We start from the raw sequence: 23,341 nt of genomic DNA, 5'->3' as shown, positions 1-23,341 counted from the left end.
CTTCTTCTTTTTTTTTTTTTTTTAAGAAAAAGTCAACACTGACTGAATGTTGTTTTATGTTACTTGTGGCAAGGTACTAGTCTGTTCTTATTAAAATATAAGGAAGAACAACCTTCCTCCCTGACAAAACCAACTGAAATAACCAGACTGCACACAGCCTCTAACAGAGTTCTTATAGTTTACTACATTTGCATCTTCTCTGAGTTTTCATTGGTGCTCTGAAGTTTAATCTTAGTTCCTAGCCTTTTATTAGTATGGACATACAACTTTCCATCCATGTTTTATGTATGTATACAGCTTTTTTGTTCATTGCTGAAACGTTTTATGAATGATTTGTATAATTAGGTAACGTTGTCTCTATAATTGACTCTTCAATGTGTTGATGTGGACAAATGAATACAAATGAATCAGGAACAATTTTATTGTAGACATATTTAATTGATTTAAATTCATACATCAATCATGTATAAGACAGACAGCAGCATCAAGGAAAAATCATTAGGTGTTGAAGGTAGAAAAAATAAATAGTTTGTAAAAGGAAGCTATAACAATAGCATTGTGCAGACCTTCATTGAAGGGATAGAATGCTTTAGTTTCAAATATGCACCATTCAAAAACTTGCATACTTTTGACTCAAACGGAATGCAAATCTTTTCTCTCATTTTTTCTTTACAGGTCCTATTCAGTTAAATTATAGGCAAGGTAATTTTGCAATTACATATCAAATTTAATCTCATTTTACCACATGTGAAACAACTCTTGCACTTATTGAAAAATATCAGTGTTCTTCTGGTTAAAGGGAAACTTTCAGAAAATTCAGGCTTGTCTACTCAGTAGTACTACTGCGTTTAAACAAACACTTGACCTATCGTTGTCTCATTACATACATACACACATATATATATATGTATATATATATATACGTATAAACATTCTAATTATTTTCCCTTCATTCTTATGATGGGTGTGAGGGTGATGTATGTTAAATGTATTTATACAGTGTCAACTAAAGCTTGGAAGAGTAAAGACAAATAAACCTAATAGATTGCAAAAAATGCATGCAATCTCAAAGTGTCTTTCACAGGAAATGTATTTTCTTTTGTGGTAATAATTGCAATTATCTTGAGGGGACATGTGTGTCCAATAATATACAGTAATTATCCACTTCTAAATGAACATTTAGCAATAAATTATTTTCTCCGGTAAACTCACATCGATTATATTATATGATCCCCTTGTAAGTAATGTGCATCAGTGGATGCAAATTTTTTTTTTAATTTAAGGCACGCTTTGCAGTCTTTACACTGTTGCTGTCAGACCGGGGTAGCTTATTGCCTAATGGCTGAATAACAACAGTGTGTGAGAGAAGGCAGTTCCACTTTGATTCTATATTACAAACTAAAATCATTCATCCAAATTAACAGTCGTAACCAGGTAACATTTTAAAAGCAAAATTAGCATATTTGTTTCTATTCCAACAGCTCTTATCTCTGTGTATGTTCAAATACAGCTATTGTGTGGCCAGTAAAGGACTGTACTTCCAAATACTGTTTCTTCCAGTGTTGTAATATGAAAAATCTGAAAGCCTTCATGGGTAATACCAGTATTAAGTAGTAGATATAATTACAAAACAGACTCAATGCTACAAAGCTGGCAATTAAAATAAATGTGTGAAATCAATTTGTCTAGCATGTATGAAGACATAAAATGCAGTCCATTCTGACGTTTTTTTAAAGAAAGTGGACGCTCTGACTTGAATAATTTATGTGACCACCTTCAGGTATATCATTAAATTTGGACTTGTTTCATATGTGGAGTAAACTATACTGCATTATGAAGGTATCTGACAGATGTTTGAATAAAATTTCAGCAGGTTTGTTCAAAGGTTTTGCTGTTTTCAAAAGGATTCCTCTCTAAACAATTGTGAACATTATGAAGCTTGTATTGACTGAGGTAGATCTCCGTGGGAGGTTACCTTTGTGGTTAAAATTAAACAAAATAAGACACAGAGAATTAGATTAAACCATGATATAGGTAATAATTCATAACAAATGCCCTTGTTATGTCTAAGAGCTCCTTTGATTGTTTGTGAAGCTTGGTAGGGCTTTCTCAGTCACTACAGACACAACGGATCCCACCACCTCCTCATTCTCTAACACTGTTCACTGTCAGCTTTAGCAGTCCTGGTAAAAACATTCTCCTACAACTACCTCTGGCCTCTTATCTGGGTTGCACTTCTCATGCCCTTGAACCTTGCCCATGTAGTCCATGCAGACTACGGTACGGTGGCGCTCTCCGGGTCCGCAAGTCCGTGAGCATGCTGACCACGGCCCCATTTGCCAAATGGGACAGGGCAGATCCCCGCAGGGCCGGATGTCTGCCGGTCGCAGGTCGGCATCGCAGAAGTAAGACAGGGATCCCTGCCCATCTCTACACTCAACGCTTCTCCGAGACCATCCAGCACCACAGCTCTTGGAGCACTCAGACCACTCACCTAAGACCCAGTCAGCTCCACCAAAAGGCAAGATAACATGTGCCGAAATCCTGCTCTCTGTGCCAGGTTTGCTAAAAGGCACATCCCTCGGCAAAAAGAAAGTATACTTTATCCTAGGTGGTGAGGTGTCCCCAGCAGTGGACAGCAGCTGGACAGTGATGGGCTCCCGAAGTGTGTGAAAGCTGAGTAGTCGCTCCAAGGTGGTGGAAGAGCCACTGTAGCGAAGCATGGCACCAGGCACTGGGATATCCTGCTCTGCCATAGACACTGAGAAATTCCCATTCAGGATGTAGGTTCCGCCTTCTGACTTTACCGCCAAGTAGTTACCATCGTGTGCGATGCCTCGATGGCTGCGTTGCTTTATGTCAATATTAGTAGCCCCAGCCGGGATGGTAACAATATCAATGTAGCCAATACTGTGGAGATATTATAAACAAACAGTATATCATAAACTAGGATGATATGTATGATATATCCGTACCATTGGTTACTGGCTGACATTACACTCTTAAAAATAAAGGTTCTTTATTGGCATCTATTGAAAATTTTTAACATCCATGGAAGCTTCCCACAGCATAAAAGGTTCTTGATAGTGGAAAAAAGGTTCTTTAGATTATTAAAATGTTCTTTACTCAAAGCGTCACGGTTATGGTCAATTATTTTGATATTCTGTTTTGTTTCCTTCAGTTCCTGTTTCCCCGCTCTGTTTAGTTTTGGATTCCTTGGTTACTGTTTATATCTTAATTTGTTCCTATGGTTACATATGATTTCCACCTGTCTGTCATTATGTTTGCCTGGTATTTATACTCCCTGTTATGTTCAGTTCACTTGTCAGTTCTCGTGCTAAATTTACGTGTGTAGTTTCCTATATTCTCCCGAGTGTTCTCCTGTGTTATTCTCCATGTTCAATGAAGACTTTTTTGTTATCTCTGCGGCCTGCATTTTGGAGTATACACAACGTTATAATAAGACAAAAAAGGTTATTTTAAGAACTGTTGACTGAAAGGCTCTTTGGGCAACACAAAATGGTTCTTCTATTGTACTGCTATGAAAACCCACTTTTGGAGCTTAGACTTTTGAATTTATCAGTATATACTAGTGACTCATATTGGATACTTAATTGTACATGCTCATTTCCCCTACTTTTACATACCTTAGACTACCTTCGATATAAAAAAAAAAAAAAAAATTAATAACACTGTTAAATTAAAAAATCTTTATCAAATCTCAGAATTAATGTCTATTTTTCATCTATACATTATAATTTTCATTTATTTAGACAAAATAGTGTAGAATTTTAATACTGCTCATACAGTAATATGAAATTATTTTTGGATAGAATATTAATTTCAGTGCATCCTTATCAAAAACTAAATATGTTCAGTTATATCAACAGCTCACTCTGTCCTTTCCCAGAGTTTATTTTACAGTTTTCTAACATTTTAATAATGCTTAAATATACTTTTTCTTTGTTTTTTACTTACGTAGCTTTGTTTAGTGAGCCACTTATTTTCCTACAGGTCGTACTGTTGCCTCCGCAGATACCACACTTATCCAGCTTTTCATTTGAGCCTATGACCTGGTCACAACCGGCTTTTATGCACTGGCCCTGAACACAGATAGATGTGGTGTCTGGCCCGCAGGTGGTGCCATCCACAACCTGCCCAGAACATATAAAAGATCAGCATTAGAATAGACAGAAACACTAAACAAATGCTTAAAGAAACAATGTGCATTTATATTGCAGTGGCAGCCTAAGTGCTAAGTTCAGTGTATTCTTTTCTCACATAATGGCTATTCCATGTAAAGCGGAATGGCCAAAACTCTGGGCTGATGACGCAAAACCAACTACATTTCAGCTGTATCTGAAATATCAGTTACAGAGGTGCACTCAAGAGCTTAAGGAAGTAGCTGGACTGTAGGATTCGGGTGCTCAGGTTTCACATTTTACAACAAGGAAAATATTTCATGCATGAGAGTTTAGTGGGAGTGTAAAGATATCAATGGGCCTGTGGCAAGAGGGAAGTCTAAGAAAGAGATCATCTGACATCTTAGTAAAGCTTTAGAGCAGGCAGTTACACAGAAGAGACTAACATTTCTTTCACATATTGTCATTATTGCTGATCAAATTAAATTAAAAAGAAAGCGTTTTCAACGGATCTGCACCTTGGCTTCAAAAACTTTGAATTCATTGCTCCATTTGGCTCGGCAGACGAGTTTGCAGCGGTCACGTGGAGAGACACCAGAATATTTGGGGATCCACTGCTTTATGTTCCCTTGAATGTCCAAGTAACGATCACTGTTATGCTTCTCACACTGCTCCTCTCTGAAGCTTTTGCCTGTGAATAAAAAATAAAAGTCACTGGTGCACCACAAAGAATAATGCGATCATTACAAATGCATGGGTTTTTGACCTCTTGACTTCATTCATGTGACATTATGCTACCCAAAGAGGTTTATTTATAAAATGTTACCATGGTCTTCTGGGCAAGTCTGAGTATTGCAGGACTGGTATTTGACCCTCTGTCCCACACAGTACGATCCCCCATTCTGTGGCACTGGAGCAGTGCACTCACGGTGAGAAAACTCCACACCCCCACCACATGTTCGTGAGCACGGCCCCCAAGGGCCCCACTCTCCCCAACCACCATTGACTGGCACCTGGAGGACAAATAGAGGCTGTTTATTCATTTCACTGTAATATGTTGCACCTAGTAGAAAATAATCCAAAAGAACACAGTAAAATACAAAAATACAGTAAAAACAGTAAATTTGTTTTCTTTTATAATATATTTTAAAATGTAATTTATTACTTTGATGGCAAAGCTAATTTTTCAGCAGCCTTTACTCCAATTTCAGTGTCACATGATCCTACGGAAATCATTACTGTATATGCATATTATATTAATATGCTGATTTTATGCTCAAGAAACATTTCTTATTATTATCAATGTTGACAACAGCTGTGCTGCCTAACATTTTTGTGGAAATCGTGATGCATTTTTTCAGGATTATTTGATGAATAGTATGTTCAAAAGAACAGCATTTATTTGAAATAGAAATCTAACAGTAACATTATAAATGCCTTTACTGTCATTTTTGATCAATTTAATGTGTACTTGCTGAATAAAAGTATTAATTTGTGTCCTTGCTGAATAAAAGTATTAATTTCTTAAAATACTGAAACAAAATGATATAAATAAATAGTAGAAAGCATTTATTATTATATAATTATTTTTGTTTTTTATTTCATTTTATTATACACTGTATGTAAAATCACTATATTTGTTCTATGTAAACATTTATAAACTTCAAATATCTCTATAACTCTATAACTGTATTATCTGAGTCAATCACAGTGCTCATCTTGACCCCTGATGTAGCCTTGCAAAGTCCTAAACATCACTTCCAGTAAGCGTAGTGCTGACAGAATGTGAGCATACCACACTGCATTTCTGTCAGGGTTTTTTATGAGTTGGCTGAAGGATGCCTTCTCACAGCCAGGCCGTCTGGGATCACAAGTTTTTTTTTTGTTTTTTTTTTTACACTACACCAAATATAATCACACTTTTTAAGAGGCTTTGCTGAATACATGCATCTGAAAATGGAAGGCTCAAAAGTAATTGAGTTTTTTTAAAGGCTCCCTCTATATAAACTCTCTTTCTGGCATTTAGAAGCTGGATTTAAAATAGATTGATTATTTTAAGCTGCTCAGAGACAGGGCCTGGTTGGGATCCAAGAGGAGGAATACATTTTATTTATGAGTCCGACTCTTTCTTTTTCAAACATGTAAACAGTATGGTGAAAAGAATGTGTCGTCTTTGATGTCAAAGGAAGGGGAATACGTAAAAGTTTTGAATAATCAAAAGAGAAAATTGGGACAGTATGTGCTAATGTTTACAATTTTTAAAAGGGAGTATAGGGTGATGCACAAGGGCCCATAAGCAAGGCGTCACCTAAAATGTCAGATATTTTTTAATAGCGGTGCCCATAAATCTGTACAGAGGTGTTTCCAGTCGTCGTCCCCCCCGCACTTTAGATGCATACGTGCTGACAGGTGAAGTGTGATAAAACTGGATGACGCACATACACATCCTGGCCATGCATACCTTCCCCTCTCCCGCCTCCTCCAGTGCACTCGACACACATAAACCCTCACGACATCGCCTGTCCTCCCCACAGGGAGTACCGTCGGCCCAGGGGAGGCTTCCATTCCGGGTAGTGCACTGTCTCTTTCCTTCCTCTTGACACCACAGCTGTGCACATGTGTGCTCTTTAGGAGCATTAGGACACTGGATGTATTTGTCCCCGAACGTCTGCTGGCACTGACGTTGTAGACCAAACGTATGGCCGGGGAGCTCAGCGGGTAAAGGGATGGTCATCTCAGGTGGATCCAGCAAACAGTCACCTGAGGAGTACATATGCAGAGTCTTATTCAGCTATATGTATTTAGAGATATTCAACTGCTAGCTCCTGTAATGATGCTTATGAGGTGGTTTGGACTGTTTTCTTTAAGCCTGTTGCCATTGACCAAGTGTTTACTTCAAATAAAACAATCTCTTACATTCAGCGAGTCTAAAACAGGTGTGCAACTTAGCTTGAGGGAACTATTTTCATAGCAGAGAGATCTCACTGTACCTCCTCTAATCCCAATGTGCGTAAGACCTAATAATCTCCCATCTGGAGATTTCCATTATGTAACCTATTATTGTGGAGTTAGCTCACTCTAGAACAAAAAATCGAATCAGTAACAAAAGAAAGTATAATTTTACTGTAAGGAATGTCTACCCTGAGTCCTTCCTAAACACAGTTTTATCCATATGGATAAAGATATGGAGACAGTATAACACCATGAAACAATAATGCAGACTTCTTGACTCCCTTTGTGTTTTTCCAAGACTGATACTGTGAAATCTAATTAGGCTTAAAGTATTGAGGACACATTAAGAATTTGGACAAGTTTCAATACAGCTTTGCACACCTAAATTAATGTTATGAATGCTTAGTAATGAAAGGCTTTTGTTGAAACAGATACAGGCATAACAACAATAGAAAATAACAGCCTTGAAGTCGAATCAGTTGATAGTCTACCTGTGGCAACAGTACGACCGGTAAAGACGGCATGTGCTTGGCTACGCATAGTGTTTCTGTGAGGGAAAACAGTTGTTAAACCTGGAATGTGTGAGTCACTGAAGATGAGTCAATGGAAGACTGGGAACGAGAGCGTGTAGACTGAGATATCGGCGGAGATAAATCAAAAACTGGAGAAAATATGTCTACCGTATTTCCTGAGCTGTCACTTTTCTTATCTGAGCTCATCTTTATTGTGAATTGTTCTATTTAATTTGAACAACAGTTAACCCCAGGTATCCCTATAGGCAGTCTGGACATGTCCCCTCGGTGTGTCAGAAATCTAAAGTCCCTTTTGAATGTAAATGTAAATGACTAAATGTAAGATCTTTTACTTCATGAAGTTACATCACAACTTCACAGCTTCATAGATATGAAACTAACATTCAAAAGTTTGGGGTCAGATTATTTGAGAGTGATACTTTTATTCAGCAAGGGCATATTAAATTGATCAAAAGTGACAGTAAATACATTTATAAAGTTGCAAAAGTTTTCTACTGTTCTTTTCAACTCTCTATTCATCAAAGAATCCTGAAAATATCATTGTTTACACCAAAATATTATGCCTCACAACGGCTTTCAACATTGATAATAAGGAATGTTTCTTGAGCATTAAAGGTAGTGTAGGCAAATTCGGAGAGGCTAGCAAGATCCCACCCTCCCCATTTAGAGCGCTCTCCAAAGCCACATCTCCTTCAAAACACATGAACACACACAGCGCCTGCAAAGAGTCAGGAGACGGTGTTAAATGACCTCATCTCTCAAAGCACATAACATTACAATAATAATGAACGTAAACAACTTACAGAGCTCTTACTTCTACCACCTGACTGCGGCAGATTCATTTCGTTGTTGATAGTGTTGACATAGAAACGCAAAAATCCGAGTCTGAGGATGTGAATAGCTGCAGGTAGAACGTCAAGGGTTGCCATCTTGTAATTACGGCTACGACATGGTGTGAACGTAGCATAAGTGCGTTGTTTTGGTTCAGGAGAAACTGTAAAAGGTGGCTGCTGTTTGTTTGTGGCACTCAGTGACTGTCCACAACTCTGCATAGCCTTGCGGAACGCACTGATTACATGTGATGTCTGTGCGAGCAGGGTGCACGGAAATATTTTTTGGTCCTGAGACTTCGACAGAAGATATGTAAAAAAAAATTAATTAGACCACTTCGGTTATTGATTGCTCTCAGGATGTGAAGAAAGTTTAAACCAGTATAACAAAAAGTGTTTATAAAAAATCACCTATACCCTACCTTTAAATCAGCATTATAAAAATGATTTCATCATGGATCAATGGCTGTTGAAAATTCAGCTTTGCCATCACAATAAAAAAATACATTTTAAAATATGTTCAAATAGAAAACAGTGATTTAAAATTGTAATACTACTTCACTATATTACTGTTTTACTGTATGTTTGATCAAACAAATACAGCCTGGGTGAGCATAAGAAACATTAAAAATCAGGGGTCTTACAGATCCCAAACTTTTGAACGGTATTGTATATATTCATACAAAGCATGAGTAGATGAAGTGAGTGAGAGTGAGCTTGCTCTGCAAATACTGTTAGTTTTGACACTCTCAGCAAAATTACACAGTGTGGTCCAACCAGCCCATTATTAGTGGTTAGGGAGTAAGTTCAGACAGAAGAGGCATTTAAACAAGAAACGTGCAAAACACTGGAAGAAAGTAAATTCATAAAACACAGGCATCTACATTATAGAGATTTTTCACCGCACATTAAGATCAAAATTATACAGTAGATTCTCTGTGACATGTTTCCATTAACTTTAGAATGGCAGATTTACAATTTAAGCCAAATGTCTCAAAAACTTCACTGAATGTTATTGTATTTTTCCCCTCTGGGTCTCTGGGAAATATGCACCATTATGTTCTATGGCCAAAACCAAACAAAAACTGAAAACCTAATGTTAACCGAGAGAAAACCAGCGGTTAATAAAAGATACACTCAGAAAGACAAGAGAAAAACAAATGGTACTCCTTTTCTGTGAGTACTTTTTCACTGACATAAATGATTAAAACAGTATCCTGACAAACAGAGAAGGATCATACCGTGGCCATTGTCGAAGAACTCTGTGATGTATAGAGCACTACATGGAGACCAGGGAAGAGTTTTGTTGAGGTGAATGAAGAAAGGAGCCATCATATGATGTCCATTGAGATGCCCAAACCATTTCTCACAATTTCTTGAATCATCATGTGGCATGCTGAGTACATGGCCTGAAAAAAGGAGAGGAAAACAAAAAGATGTACATGTACAGTGTAATAACTTTCACACATTGCTGTGCTCCTCAATATGACTGTGCTCATATGTCTTTCATTGATGTTTATCACTGCTGCTCACTGTGAAGTTTTTGACTTTTCTAGAGGGCGTCACTTACAACCAAACATTTAAAGAGACAACAATACTGCAGCTACTACTGCAACTTGGTGCTTAATAATTGAACGTAAATGTCCATAATGTAAGTCCATAAATGTACCTGTATTTTGAACACCTATTTGTGTGTGCATACTCTGTATGGGTTGTTTAAGCTCACTCCTGAAAATATGATTCAAGAAAATAGCACAGATGGAATATAAGAACTTGTCCTTGGACGGACTGACAACTCGATATAGAAATAGAAATCTGCAATACAGTGACTTCTAAAGCCACTACAATATGTAAGTATATTCAATAATTTACTAGTCTACTACAATAATACAATGTCTTTGAATTATCTTAATTTTGTCTCCAAAAATATTGACATGTGATTCAGCATTTTAGAACCAAATTCTAACTTTAATCACTTTAAATTCAATTAAAATTTGAAATCGTTCTACAGCCCTAATATTCACACAAAGCTCTCAGTGTACTTTAGCTGCTGAAAACAGCTGGTTTACATTAATTAATGACTAAGTCTGGAACACATGCTCTTGTCCAGACAGTCAGTTAGGGTGAGATGTCCAACTATAGACATGGAGTCTGTTCATGTGTGTGAACATACCGAGTTCATGCGACACAGTAAATGCTGCCTGAAGGCCATTGTCCTCTATAACTGAGCAGCTTCTTTTGGGGTCACACATAGTGCCAACATCAGCTACACCCAGAGTGTCACAATCCTTATATCCACAAATATCCTGAGGTCAAAAAGAGAGAGAGAGAGACAAGTGGGCAAATGAGAAAGAGAGATGTGAGACAAAAAAAAGAAAAGCGAGAGGAGAGGAGAGGATAGGAGAGGAGAGTAGAGGGGGACACATCTGAGACACTGATATCCAGCCATCGCTCCATTAGTTCCAGACAGCCTTTTTTCCCCCAAGCAGGCTCTTGCCAGCAAAACATATTTGTCAGTGTTTCCATCGTAAAATGAAGCAAATACATGGCAGACTGCGTACTAAAAAAAAAAAAAAAAGAAAAAAAGGGGGAAAATTAACTGTGAGATAGCTGGACCACACAGCACAGGCAGACCAATAGGTCTGTCCAGCACTTCCCTGTCAGACAGGGATAACCTTGACTGTGGAAGACGTCTCAGTGAAGCCATGTGAGACGACCAGAGACACACAGACCTCCTCCACTAAATAAAAACCACCTGTTTCTCCATCTAGCCACAGAAGGAGACCTCCATGAGTTCTGTTGTATTGCTCTCAGCTGGATGTCCAGCCAAATTTTTGTTTCTCCTACATCTATTTTATGCTGTGCTAACCCTCTGGATTTGGCAGTGCTACAATCTCATGTGTGCTGTCTTGAAGATTGAACAAGGGGCCCCCTGTTGAGCATTGTGATCATGACCCTGTCATTGCCTCAATGAAATAATGTCTTGTTTTGGAAAAGTGCTAGCCAAGTGAGTTAATCAAAAGCTGTAAAATGTGTGTGGACTGAAAATGTTGGGGAGAAAGTTGCCATCTTTCCTGATGAAAAAATTACTTAACCTACATATTTCTTCTTTTTTGATTGCAACCGTTGTAGGATACTGACATTAGTGCACAAGATGATGAGATCTCAATTACTGTTGCCGTTCGATTCAAATTTGGATTATTTTGTTATGAAAAAAATGCTTTGTGTTTCTCACCTCTCTAGTGAACAAGATGGCAGTATCATAGTGTTCAGGATGCCTCTGGCTGCCTGGGTTGAAATGTTGTTGCCACATACAGAAGTTGCGCAGAGCAACACCGCCATTGTTTGAAAGCTCAGGTCCCACCTCCTCATCCTCAACAACGACCATCTTTACTACCACCAGACTAACAGCATTTTTCAGACTTGGATGTGCATAGATCTGTGCTGCCATGGACATCACCGCCAGGAGGTAGTGCTGTAGAAATAAAGAGAGAGAATATAAATTTAGTAATGAAACAAAAATGGTCTGTGGATACACTGCATAAACAAATCTCAAAGGGACTTAAATAAAAATACACCCCTGGATATATAGTACATATATAGTATATCTCTTGGCATTAAAATTAGATGATTCTCTGATCGACTGTTTTAAGTTTCATACTTTTGGAGACTATGACTTGATAAAAGTTTTAAAAACAGGCATACGTTTCCATGTTAGACATAGAAATGCTATGCAGATGATACACAAACATCACAGTAGACTTAATAAAGACATATGTTAAGTTTTTGCTTCATTAAACTTATATAAATAAAGGGGTAAGAAAAGGGATATATTTACATAAAGGGGTAGCAAAAATCTGAAGGTTTGTGGGACCAAAATATTAACAAATACAGTGAGGAAAATAAGTATTTGAACACCCTGCTTTTTTGCAAGTTCTCCCACTTGGAAATCATGGAGGGGTCTGAAATTGTCATCGTAGGTGCATGTCCACTGTGAGAGACATAATCAAAAAAAAAAAAAAAATCCAGAAATCACAATATATGATTTTTTAACTATTTATTTGTATGATAACAGCTGCAAATAAGTATTTGAACACCTGTCTATCAGCTAGAATTCTGACCCTCAAAGACCTGTTAGTCTGCCTTTAAAATGTCCACCTCCACTCCATTTATTATCCTAAATTAAATTAGATGCACCTGTTTGAGGTCGTTAGCTGCATAAAGACACCTGTCCACCCCATACAATCAGTAAGAATACAACTACTAACATGGCCAAGACCAAAGAGCTGTCCAAAGACACTAGAGACAAAATTGTACACCTCCACAAGGCTGGAAAGGGCTACGGGGAAATTGCCAAGCAGCTTGGTGAAAAAAGGTCCACTGTTGGAGCAATTATTAGAAAATGGAAGAAGCTAAACATGACTGTCAATCTCCCTCGGACTGGGGCTCCATGCAAGATCTCACCTCGTGGGGTCTCAATGATCTCAATGAGAAAGGTGAAAAATCAGCCCAGAACTACACGGGAGGAGCTGGTCAATGACCTGAAAAGAGCTGGGACCACCGTTTCCAAGGTTACTGTTGGTAATACACTAAGACGTCATGGTTTGAAATCATGCATGGCACGGAAGGTTCCCCTGCTTAAACCAGCACATGTCAAGGCCCGTCTTAAGTTTGCCAATGACCATTTGGATGATCCAGAGGAGTCATGGGAGAAAGTCATGTGGTCAGATGAGACCAAAATAGAACTTTTTGGTCATAATTCCACTAAACGTGTTTGGAGGAAGAAGAATGATGAGTACCATCCCAAGAACACCATCCCTACTGTGAAGCATGGGGTGGTAGCATCATGCTTTGGGGGTGTTTTTCTGCACATGGGACAGGGCGACTGCACTGTATTAAGGAGAGGATGACCGGGGCCATGTATTGCGAGATTTTGGGGAACAACCTCCTTCCCTCAGTTAGAGCATTGAAGATGGGTCGAGGCTGGGTCTTCCAACATGACAATGACCCAAAGCACACAGCCAGGATAACCAAGGAGTGGCTCTGTAAGAAGCATATCAAGGTTCTGGCGTGGCCTAGCCAGTCTCCAGGCCTAAACCCAATAGAGAATCTTTGGAGGGAGCTCAAACTCCGTGTTTCTCAGCGACAGCCCAGAAACCTGACTGATCTAGAGAAGATCTGTGTGGAGGAGTGGGCCAAAATCCCTCCTGCAGTGTGTGCAAACCTGGTGAAAAACTACAGGAAACGTTTGACCTCTGTAATTGCAAACAAAGGCTACTGTACCAAATATTAACATTGATTTTCTCAGGTGTTCAAATACTTATTTGCAGTTTTTAGATTATGTCTCTCACAGTGGACATGCACCTACGATGACAATTTCAGACCCCTCCATGATTTCTAAGTGGGAGAACTTGCAAAATAGCAGGGTGTTCAAATACTTATTTTCCTCACTGTATGTTCTTCTTTATATCAATAATATGGGACAAAAACAACTTCTGTCTGTCCTTCTTTTCCAGATGGTCCTTTCACCCCCCCCCCCCCCCCCCCCTCTGTATTTCTGATTCACAGACTAGTTTCATATTTTGCTACAATCAGTATAACCAACCCCACAGTCACCCTCAAACCACAAGTTTGAGTGGTTTGCCTGATTTATGTTACTTTTCAGTTCTAAACCATAGAGCATTATGAGCTACATCATTTTAGAAATTGTACTTCAATCGACTTGTGAATGCAGCTGAAAATTATGTTTTAATAACAAAGTTCGGGAGGAACACGTTCAAATGATCTACCCAATCAGAGGAAGCCTATATACATAGACTACACACCATGTTTCTCGACAGTTTTTCTGCATCCACCCTCCGCCACCCCGACTCCTCACTCTTGCCTGGTTCCTATTCCAGCCAGGGATATGGGGGTAGTATACTCTGGGTTTGGGCCAAATTCAGAGCTCCCTTCGGACAGCACGGCAAATACGCATATCTTTACTCTGATTATTTGTATGTGTGAATTTTAGAATGAAGACTGCAAAGGAAATGTGTCCCTGAATGATAGTTTTACCCTGAAATCCTTGATAATGTGAAACAGCACATATGACAGCTGTTTTGAGTGGACTCATATTTAGTTAGTGGCACATCAGCTATAATGGATAAACACATTCCCTACTTTCAGTGTTTACTTCAGTACAGACCTTGAGGGTCACAGTGTGTGTTACAAAATGTGTTTTTCATAGTTCTATAAGTAGGGTGAATAGTGGTAAAGTGGGACACTTTCTGATAATTTACCTTCTGCATAATGTTTTATTATGATCCAAATGTCTTAGCCCCTCATGTGATACTATTCTAAATATCTTAAGAGCTCTACTCTACTATACAGAATAAAAAAGAAAGAAACATTAAACACAGGATGGATGACTCTTCCTCAAACACACATGGACCCCAAACCACATTTTTCCAGGCGCTACTGTCAAACTGGGACACCTTTATTGGCAAACTGGGACACTTCAAACACATTAAATTGTTACTCAAATGTAGGCCCAATGAATTAAATACACAATAACAATATAAACAACAACAAGAAAAATAATAAAAATCACTTTTTTTAAGGAGGGGTGCAGGTACAGCAGATTCTTTCCACCCCTCCCTCCCTCGCCTGTCCACAATATTTTGTATTGTGTTTAGTTTATTTCATATAAATTTAAAAAATAGAAATCTTCATAAACATTTCTTCTTATAGGCTAATTTTGTTCCACACAGGCTAAGTTTCATTTCTTTTTGTTGAAAAGTTTTTTGCAAATATTGCAAATGTCCCAGCCATACAAGCATGTATCCTCCATCTTTCTTTCTTTTTTTTTTTTCTTTTCTTTTTTTTTTTTTTGGAATTGGCATTGTTTTTAAAATCAGTTTACAATCTTTGTTGAAATATGTAGCTAGCTAACTAAATTTATGAGGGGCATACAAAAAGGGAACTCAATTCCCCCATTAGAATGACTTAAATGGCTGTCCCAGTTTGCCAGTAATACCCTGTCCCAGTTTAACAATACGCTATTGGCAAACTGGGACAGTGTCAAAATCACATAAAAAACAACAAAAAAAGATTCATATGAATGTGATTTTTACAAATTCTGATTCACCATTACATCCTATAACAAAATATATAACAATTACAAATTATCCATGAGTGTTTTAATTTTTATAAGCTTAACAATATTCACCTCAGAATGCTATGTCATTTTACTTTACCATCACGGTTCACTGTAAGGTTGTTGAATATGGTGTGCCACACCCCCGGAAGTGATGTCATAGCCACAGAATCTATATTTTTTTATCACATACTTGCTTATGATGAGCTCAGTGTTGATTTTTAGTAATGGAATCATTTACATGTAAAGATAGAAATTAAAAAGCTTAACTGTCCCACTTTACCCATTGTCCCACTTTACCACTATTCACCCTATTTAATATCCAAAAACTTGCATCTTGGACAAACATGAACAGTTAGTTTGCACATTTATTTTTACAAACTCGCTCCAAAAGACGCCACCAATCAGTGACGTAGAGGACGGGAACGCGATTTCTACCAAGGGAGGGTCACGGAGTTGCGGTTCGGGGAACCCGCGGATTTGAACCACTGCCCGGTTAGCATTTCTTCAAGAAACGCAAGTGGGGCTCACTGCAGAGCCAAATGACGTCCAGCACCACCTCTCTGGACGTCATGGGCTGAGCTTGACCTAGTCTAGCTCCACCTCGATGCAACATGCAGACTGAAACTCGCACTATATGCAGGTAGAGCGGAGTGACAGATTTCGCTCAGAGAGTTCTGAAACACCAATCTACTCCGGGTTTTCTATTTCAATGAATCGCTGCGAGCGACATATGGAGAGAAAGAAGACACTGACGCTTTCAATTTCCAAAACACATCCCTTGGTACAGGCAAAATTATGCTAATCCGCTACCTTTCACAAGAGAAACCATGCCTCGACTTTCAAAAAGCCTGTTCTTCACTCCATGATCCTTGCTCCCTACAACACTGCAGTGTATTGACCGAAAATGTCATCAGAAGTGTAGCCTACACTTTCGTGCGACCTGCACATGCTCAGAGATGTAGCCCATACCCTTACGAAAAATAACAATGGTTTTATTGCAAAAAAAAGAAGAAAAAAAGAAAAGAAAACTTGGTTATTGTAGTTCCACCATGGTAACCACAAATTAAGCACGGTTTTGCTACACTACCCATAGGCTCATTTGATCATGGTATTTGTAGTAAAACTGTGGTAGGCTATCCTATACAAATGGTAATCAATCCGCCAAAAAACAAAAAAAAAAAAAAAAAAAAAAAAAAACCCCGGTTAACCTACACACGTTTACTATAATACAACCATGGTTCATTTTCGTAAGGATATTAAATGTCAACGGGAAAACTTATTAAAGGCGGGTGCAAATAAGTTAGCCTACAGTTAAAAGTATTTCTACAAATATTCCATAAATAGGCATACAGTTTTCCGCATTGCTAAGAACAATAATTGGGGTAGGCTATATTATTTAAAGATAATAGCTTGTAAAACGCAAAAATGTAAAAAAAAATTAAAACAAAAAAAAAAAAAAATTAAAGAGAGAGAGAGAGAGAGAGAGAGAGAGAGAGAGAGAAAATGATACCTTTCTTCCGTGAAAGCTGAACTGTAGCTAGCTACATTGATTGTGTACAATGAATTAGTTGACTGAAACGTTGTTTATGCACCCGAGGGGCAGATCTAATAACCTATTAACCACTGCTAAATTTGTAAATTAAAAATGTTAAATGAGCAATTTGCGATAAAAGATACAGTTTACTAACCTTTATCTCATCTCCATAGAAACGTGTCATTGAAGCGTCGGCCACTACCAGAGTCTCGATGTATCTCGCAGCAGACACAAATCTTTTTGCGCGTCTCATTTTGCCGTCTTCGTCTTCACTGGAGTTCAGGTTGCTCTCTTTCACAAAACGATCCACTTTTATTTGATCAAAGACCATATTTGACGCTCCCCGGTGGTTGGAAAAGACTCGCCTTTTAACTACGTGCACCTGCGTAAAAGATTTCCCGGTGGTCTTGACACTTGCTTTAGGCTGAATATAGTACTCGTCCCCTTGCGTTATGAAAGTACCCTGGATGCCGTGACATAAACTAACAGCAACTACAGATTCCTTTTCGGAGTTGACCGATCCGGTGTAGAAACAGTCTCTGAGGTCCGCACCGCTGTCTCCGCGCTGGGTGACACCCCTGAGAGAACCTCCGCTCTTGGAGGCGTCCAGAACCGCGGGGAGATTCTTCGCTTTAATGCGCTGAACGCTTAATGCTGGAGACACGAACTTGCTGTCCGGCGTCAGGTCAAGCACAAAAAGTTGGCCAAAGGCACTGATCTTAAAACGCGCTCTCTCTTCATTCCTCCAAAAAACACCTTTTCTGAATGCAAGGTTTATTGGCACAGTTTCCTCTTCCTCGTTCAGCTCACACAGAGCAAACTGAGACATAAGATTTACTAAGAAAAATATAGAACAAACTATTGTGGATACCATTTTAATAGTGAATTCGTAAATATTCAAAACTGTAGCCTATGTTGTAAAATAGGTAAGCGGCACTGGACGCACAGATAGTTATATTTTAAAACAAAGATGCAGATGAAGATAATGAAAATCCTATGAAAAACCTAATATAAATATTGACTTAATAAGAATTAAAATGAGGCTAAGTCTCGAGAGTTCATAAAAACAGTCTTATAAGATTATTCTCATCCGGCTAACTGTAAGCGAAGAATGTTCGCGTTGCTGGTATTTATACTGTCTTGTGCTTCTCCAGCGTACGCGGTTTATTTTTGATATTCATTCTCTCTCCTCCCCCTCGTGCGCCAAAGCAAGAAAAAAAAAACACCCAGTTTGATCCAATGGGGCTACCGACACGCCCCCTTTTTCACTACAGCGGGTCTTACTTTACTTTCAGCTATTATTATAACAGCCGGCTGGAATGCTGCAGGACTCTCAAAGTATGTGTTGAGTGTCAACCATGTAGATGCTAGAGAGCGTGTTAAACCAGCGAAAATCTTGGAAGTAACGCGGTGTGTACACACGAGCAAGGTGACATCTGAATATCATGGCTAGGTGAACTATAAATTAAAATGAATGATTTTGAAAAGTTCCCAAATACGTTTTGGAGTGCATATCAGTTTGAAATATATTACGTTATTTCAAATAATTAACGCAAAACCCCGAGCTTCTCTCTCTCTATCTGTGGTATTGATTTAGGCTAGTTAAATCCTGCATACTTTATAAAACTCATAAAACCTCAAAAAAAAAAAAAAAAAAACAGAAAGACAAATCTTAAAAAAAAAAATATTGGAGGAAGGACATCTAATAGGTTATTCACAACACACTGGGAGAGTTTTTCATCGAGGTCTTCATTATCATAGCGCAGCGTACAGTGGCTGATGTCAGGTTGATTTCAAAACCACCGCTAAGGGGCAACATTGTATCATTTGGAGCATAAAGTTGGAAACTGGAGGTAATAATTTAACAAGAGATCCTATGGCATCCTACGGTACAAAACATTGTCCAGTACTAAAAAAAAAAAAAAAAATGCATTTTGTGGTTGCTTGGAATGGAAAGAGGTTATTCTGAAATTATTGGTCGTAGTTTAAAGCTTTTAATATTTACTAAACTGTGCTGAAATTGTTTCATCACAAGATGTCGCTCTTACACCTGTGCATAACTGAATGGGTCCACTGAACAAGTACTTCAAATTGACAATTTTTAGATTCAGCAGTCATGACAGATGCTGAATTCAGAACCGTATTTTAGCATAACTACCCTTAATATTTCTGCCATAGAAAGATATGGTAAAAGTAGTACAATAGGCTAGTATACAAGTATGCGGTTCTGCAACTGACATAATTAAGAAATACAATGCAGCTGTAAGATAGGCCTATAATATCCATCCTAGTGATAGGAGTACCTTTAAGGGTAGGCCTACTTCCCCACTGACAAGCTGTTGTACCCCTACTTTTCCGATTTTTTTTTTTCTGACAGTGTATTATACCAAAAATGCTTGGAAATTGGAAAAATAATATAAAATGATGGGAAAATAATATAAATGTTAGGTACCATTAGCTACATAACCTATCCTTGAATTATGATTATATCACTCCCTGGTGTTTGAAGGTTTTAGAAAAGGGAAGAGAAATAAAAATAAATGTAGCCATAACAGATACAAGTTAAGACTAAAAAAATAAATTAAGATCATAATAGAATATATTTAGAACTTTGCAGTACTACATATATGACTATATGTCCATAGTCCATGTGCTGTCCTCCCCTTGCGAACTTCATATCATAAGAGACTGTTTGGATGCTGTAAATGAAGTGGGAGGGAAACCCGGCTCTTGGAGCGCTGCAGGCTGATGATGCGAAAGCTCACACAGCCACAAGTAGTTGCAGGCTTAACCTTAAATCGAGAAGCATACACAGTGAGCGCACTCGAGCACCTCCCCAAAAACTTCTGATGACAAGCGCTAGATGTTTGCACATGACGCGCGCACATAAAGACGACAGATGAGTAGAGCCGCTTCAGTTTACAGGTACAAGAAAGGGATGGATCACAGACCGGCGGATTTCACACTTTATGGACGCGCAAAAGCAACATTTTAGTGCAACCGCATCCTGGAATATTGTTGCATCCACATCTCACTCTATCTCAATTTGCGCTTTATCAATCAATTTTCTCGCGCACAAACATGTTTTTGTTGCTAAGGTCAGTTCTTCTTGTTAACGTGTTCTATGCTCAATTGGAAAATGTGAATTCAATGCAGAGTCAGTTTTGCGTGCCCGTAAGACTGAATCATGTCAAGAACAGTTTAGTCGGTGCAGAAGACAACACGTTGGAGCAAAAAGTTGTATTTAAAATAAGTGCATTTGAACAAGATTTTGTACTCGAATTACAGTCGGACTCCAGCTTCATTGCTCCCGGTTTCTCGACGCGCGCCGACCCAACTGCTCAAAATTCCGCGCACAGTGAAGATCTGAGCCGGTGTTTTTATGCCGGTGAGGTGAATTCTGATCCATATTCCTATGCAGCGCTCAGCTTGTGCAAGGGGCTGCAAGGCGCATTCGGTTACGATGGCTGGGAATATTTCGTCAAGCCGGCTTTTAACGACACCAGCCTGGAAAATGTGGACGCGCATGTCATCAGACGCAGATCTAACGCCAACATGAGTGGAAACTCAACGTCAAGGTGCGGCGTGGACAGCGATGTGACCCACACCGTTGCGCAGTATTTGGCGAAGTTTAAGCACATGAAGGAACACATGAGTAACATCACCATGTCAGTTCTGAAAAACCGCTCGAAAAGATTCGTCTCCATTCCGCGTTATGTAGAGACATTAGTGGTGGCCGATGAATCTATGGCCAAATTCCACGGTGATGACCTCAAGCATTACGTGCTGACCTTAATGTCTGTGGCGGCTAAGCTTTACAAACACCCCACCATTCTCAACTCTATCAACATCGTGGTTGTCAAGTTTATGGTGATTAACGAGGAAGAGAAAGGACCCAAGGTTTCCGGGAACGCGGCGATGACCCTGCGTAATTTCTGCACCTGGCAGAAGAAGCTGAACAAAAACAATGACAAGCATGAGGACTATTGGGATACGGCAATCCTATTCACAAAACAGGTAAGGGGTAATGCGCGTTTCGTCAATAGGGGGCAGTATGAGAATCAGTGAATATAAGGATCCAGCTAATGTATCTTCTGGTAATTATATCAAGATGGCTTGCAACATGAAACAAAACTGAACACCACTCAGGCGGCTGCAATTTACTTACCCAATAATCAGCCCAATTTAGACATGATTTATGATAACACTGTAATCACGTCTTTTAAGTCCAAATGTGCACTGCATAAGTATAAATATGGTGTTTTAATCATGCGTTGTTTGTAAAAAAACAAACAAACAAAAAAACACATGCTTGAATGAGTGTTTATTCTAACCTAAAAAAAAATTGATATCTGAACACATATTGGTATACAAAGCTTTTTTACCTTTGAAATATATTTTGTGTCTCAAAGAGTAATGGGCAGGCTGCAACAAGAGTGGCCTCTCCAGTTAACCTGCAGTTGCCTCATGTTTATAAGTGTTCTTAAGGTCATGGGTCAGGCCTGCCTTGGAGCTACTGCCCTGTATCGCACTGTGAGTAAGAATGTGTGCTATGAATCACCAGAGATACAATTCACATATGCATAATTAGCAGAGAGATAAAACAATTTGCTCATTGATCTCATTGTACTTTTGGAGCATTATTTTTCATTGAAAGCATTTAGAGCAGAATTAGCAATGATTTGAGACTGGACATACAATGTCTAAATAAATAAAAAGTGCAATGTCTTCAGATGGCAGGTCAAATTAGCATTGACATTATGTCAGAGCTAAAAGTCATTTAAACTCTTGGCAGGTCTGAGAAGATTATTTTGGGAGAAAAGAGAAAGAGTGTGATCATTTGGAGGTAAAGGCATAGTTCACACAAAGATAAAAGTTCTGTTATCATTTACTCACCCGCATGTCGTTCCAAACCCCTATGACTCTTTTTCTTTCATGGAACCCAAAAGGTGACGAATATCTAGGCCACTCTTTTTCATACCGTTAAAATGAATGTGGAAATGTGCTGTCAATCTCATAAAGGTGACCTTACTCATGCACTATATTTTAAGTGTTCTAAATCCATATGATTTTTTCCTTTAAATTTCAGTTTGTTTTGCATCCAAAACTACCACATGGCCGCTGAAGATTTGGAATATAGTGCGCTAGTCATACTGACCAATTTAATTATCCTTTTATAGTCGATTGTTTTTTGTCAATTTTCAACATAGGCTCACTCTACCTACATTGTCGCAAAATTCCAAAACTGTACCTACCTGTACATGCAATTCACTGTTGTTTCCATCTGAAATGAACACTAGTGGCAATGAAACACCAACAACCTTTATTCCGTTACATAAATTGTGATGACGTGTAAATTAAAACATAATAATCTTTATTGGTTACCTAACCTGTATGAAATTCTGCTTGTTAGTGTCTGTAACATCAACTTCTTTCAACTTCACATCTCCCTGCCCTTATTTAACCCCACTGCAGAATAAAAGTTTCTCCTCACAAATAGTGCATTGTTTCCATTCATTCCAGCTGTTATCAACTGTTTTAAATGACACTGACCAGGGCAACACTGAGGAATGGCTAAGCTTTGCATTCAGTCTCGAGTCTGTCAAATTATGCTTTTACTTACACAGAAACTCCTTCTTTGCACCGACTCACCCTTACTAACCCACATGAACTCATTTTAGGCTGTCAGCTGTTTTTTAGGAACACGTGTATGTGTGAAAACAGCTCCAAATATGCCAGATGAGTGCAACCATTGTATCCTCTGGTAATCTGCTGCAGTTACACATGACCTGAGCTGGACATCCAGACCAGTTATGTCTGCCTAGTCTGGATGACAGCTGTAGTGAATCATTCTAAGAGGAGTAAATGTTTTATTGTTTCTTCTCCAAAGGGAACTTATGAAGCATTTTAGCAAGAGAGCACAGTTACTCCCTACATTCTTCCACTCATTATGTTCATTACTCCCTGTGGACAGAGAGATTGTCGGGTTTCTCCATGGTCTTGGATGAGTCAAGATGATTTGGAGAGGGGCTAGACTTGTACATCTGCTAACCTACATAAAGGAAAAAGTTTCCAACCTGAGTAGGTTGTGATTATGCAAGTCTCCATGCAGAGAGAAATATGAATGAAATGACAAATATTGATTGATAGACAGATGAATGAAGGGATGTATGATAGATGAACACTATAGCGGGTATGTGTTGAACATA

The 23,341-nt window shown here is 38.6% G+C and overlaps 2 protein-coding genes across 2 annotated transcripts in view; one reads left to right on the top strand and one right to left on the bottom strand.

The window, feature by feature from the left end:
* Positions 1 to 1,092: 1,092 nt before the first annotated feature.
* On the bottom strand, positions 1,093 to 18,272 carry adamts8a (ADAM metallopeptidase with thrombospondin type 1 motif, 8a). The gene is made up of 9 exons (XM_079871169.1): positions 17,287 to 18,272; positions 11,693 to 11,932; positions 10,631 to 10,763; positions 9,699 to 9,866; positions 6,604 to 6,902; positions 4,969 to 5,155; positions 4,661 to 4,833; positions 3,979 to 4,154; positions 1,093 to 2,910 (listed from the first exon to the last, which is right to left on the bottom strand). The coding sequence occupies exons 1-9, from the start codon at positions 18,004 to 18,006 to the stop codon at positions 2,175 to 2,177; spliced, it is 2,832 nt and encodes a 943-aa protein (XP_079727295.1). The 5' UTR covers positions 18,007 to 18,272; the 3' UTR covers positions 1,093 to 2,174.
* A 1,634-nt stretch (positions 18,273 to 19,906) lies between these two features.
* Positions 19,907 to 23,341, top strand: part of adamts15a (ADAM metallopeptidase with thrombospondin type 1 motif, 15a) — a 28,185-nt gene continuing 24,750 nt past the window's right edge. The window contains exon 1 of the mRNA XM_079872600.1: positions 19,907 to 21,149. Coding sequence (XP_079728726.1) covers positions 20,214 to 21,149 — 936 coding nt within the window. The 5' untranslated portion in view covers positions 19,907 to 20,213. The remainder of the gene's footprint in view (positions 21,150 to 23,341) is intronic.

Source organism: Squalius cephalus, assembly GCF_949319135.1.
Source record: "Squalius cephalus genome assembly, chromosome: 5".
Taxonomy (NCBI): domain Eukaryota; kingdom Metazoa; phylum Chordata; class Actinopteri; order Cypriniformes; family Leuciscidae; genus Squalius; species Squalius cephalus.
This window is presented reverse-complemented; position numbering and strand designations above follow the sequence as displayed.